Source organism: Octopus bimaculoides, chromosome 7 (genome assembly GCF_001194135.2).
Source record: "Octopus bimaculoides isolate UCB-OBI-ISO-001 chromosome 7, ASM119413v2, whole genome shotgun sequence".
Taxonomy (NCBI): domain Eukaryota; kingdom Metazoa; phylum Mollusca; class Cephalopoda; order Octopoda; family Octopodidae; genus Octopus; species Octopus bimaculoides.
In genome coordinates this window covers 88,849,276-88,851,447 of record NC_068987.1, presented here as the reverse complement: position 1 = coordinate 88,851,447, position 2,172 = coordinate 88,849,276, and the positions used below count along the sequence as shown (strand labels likewise).

Genomic DNA, 2,172 nt, shown 5'->3' with positions numbered 1-2,172 from the left:
CGTGCGTAGTTGTTTGAAAAATTTGGTACATTAAAACATTGTTCTAATTCCTCTCTTATTTTTTAAGCAAATTATTTTCTTTAGCTTAAATTTCCCCGACGGGAATTCTATGACAATTTAAAGAAATAACAGGATAAAGACTAGGCTATTGAAAACACTTTTTGTTTCGATGATAAAAATAAAAGTAAATATGAAGGAGGAAAAAAAGGAAGTCAAAATACAGAATTATGTCGAAGCCAACCTCTTTTGTCGTTGTTGATTTTCTCAAGTTTACTGAAATCCGTTTTCATTTTTTTTTTCTTCTTCTCTAAACAATTTTTGTTCATTTCCTTCCAGTTCTGTTTCATTTGGAACAAATAAAAACACTTTGATTAACGTTTTCCTCTTGTTGTAGTCACCATATCATCATGCAGTAACCATAGGGAAGGTGCATGGCTGAGTGGTTTGGGTGTCACATTCAAGATCTTGCGATTGTGAGTTCGATTCACGGACCGGGTAATGCATTATGTTCTTGAGCAAAACACTTCGCTTCTTGTTACTCTGTCACCAATTCCACATGTGACATGTGGCACACTGTATAGACAACGTCAATTTGATGGAGGGGAGTGAACTAATGTACTGCACAAAACAATTGGTCTTCATAAACAAATCGTCTGCGGAAATTGTTCAGTAAGAAGTTGTGGAACTCTCAACCGTCGTTTACTGTAACCAAGAAATAAAATCGCCAACACGATAAGCCAATTTGCTGCTAAAAACTCTATTCTTACGATCAAGTTACTTTATTAAGAAGAACTTATTGACTCTACGTCTCATCCACATAATGTCAAACCTGAGACAAATACAATTTACTACTTTTCTCTTACTTGGCCGTTCGAGCTGCAGAAATTAGCGGTCAAATCACCCTCAAATCACCCCACTTTTTTGTTTCGAGAAAAATAATACTGTGTCCGCAAAACAATAAAAGATGGATGGTCACGGCTAAAATGGCTTTGTCGATTGTATTGTAGGTATGTTTGAAGTGGTGTGTCAAGTATGCATTTGTCCCAGGTCTGCTTCTTGAAAGCTGATCCGGAGTTAGAAAACAACAACAACAGCGGTAACGACTACAGCAGTAACAACTACGTTAACAACAACAACAGCAACAGCAGCAGCAGTAACAATAACTCCAATATCAACAGCGGCACCAGTAGCACCTTAACGGTCTTGAACCAACAAGAAAGCTTTTTTATGTTTGATTTGAGAGAAATACTAGCGAAATCTCTTTCAGATAATCACACTGTAGCGTCTGAGAAAAGAAAACAAAAGGCACTCAATGATGTAGTCCCGGACATACAGAAAAAATGAAAATGAAATATAAAATATAAATTAGAAATGGTAAAGGGTTGAACGCTTTCCATCATAAGTCATCTGTTCGATGAGAGCTGACCCAGGACTACAGATCAACAGCTTATGATATTGTTATGACGTATGTCGGCCTTTGATAGACAGACAGTTGTTAATTTCCGATCCATTGAAGAGCGACGTTGGTGTTTCATTCGGGTAAACACAACATAGTGACGAAATATATATGCGGTTATGACAGGGTATATATTGATTTAATTTATTCATTCATAACCGATGCTGTATAGTAAATAACAGGGTTCACTCTACACATTTATATTATACTAGCAGAGATACTCGGCGTTGTTTCAGTCATGTGACTGTGGCCATGGTGGAGCACGGCCTTTAGTCGAACAAATCGACCACAAGATTTGTTCTTTGTAAGCCTACTACTTATTCTATCGGTGTCTTTGGTCGAACCGCTAAGACACGGAGACGTAAACACAGCAACATCGATTGCCAAGAGATTGTGCGGCTACAAACACACACATACACAGACGCGCGCACACACACACACACAAATATACCCATACATACGACAGTCTTCTATCAGTTTCCGTGTACGAAATCCACTCACAAGACTCTGGTCAGCCCGAGGCTATAGTATATATATATATATATATATATACCGGAGTAAGCACATAAAAGTGCAACAAGGTGGAAAAAAGCGTACTCAAATACCAGAGGTAGAGTAATATGCTTTATTTAAAAGCAGCAGGAATATAACAAAAAACTGTTACTCGGAGTTTCACGTTCCCGTTCATCGGACACTTTTGTTAGTTTTGTTTTTAA

At 37.6% G+C, this 2,172-nt stretch overlaps 1 protein-coding gene across 1 annotated transcript; it reads left to right on the top strand.

Moving 5' to 3' along the window:
* The first annotated feature begins 1,032 nt into the window (after positions 1 to 1,032).
* Positions 1,033 to 1,344, top strand: LOC106870567 (putative uncharacterized protein DDB_G0277057). Its single transcript, XM_014916692.1, has one exon. The coding sequence runs from the start codon at positions 1,033 to 1,035 to the stop codon at positions 1,342 to 1,344; it is 312 nt and encodes a 103-aa protein (XP_014772178.1).
* Positions 1,345 to 2,172: the final 828 nt, after the last annotated feature.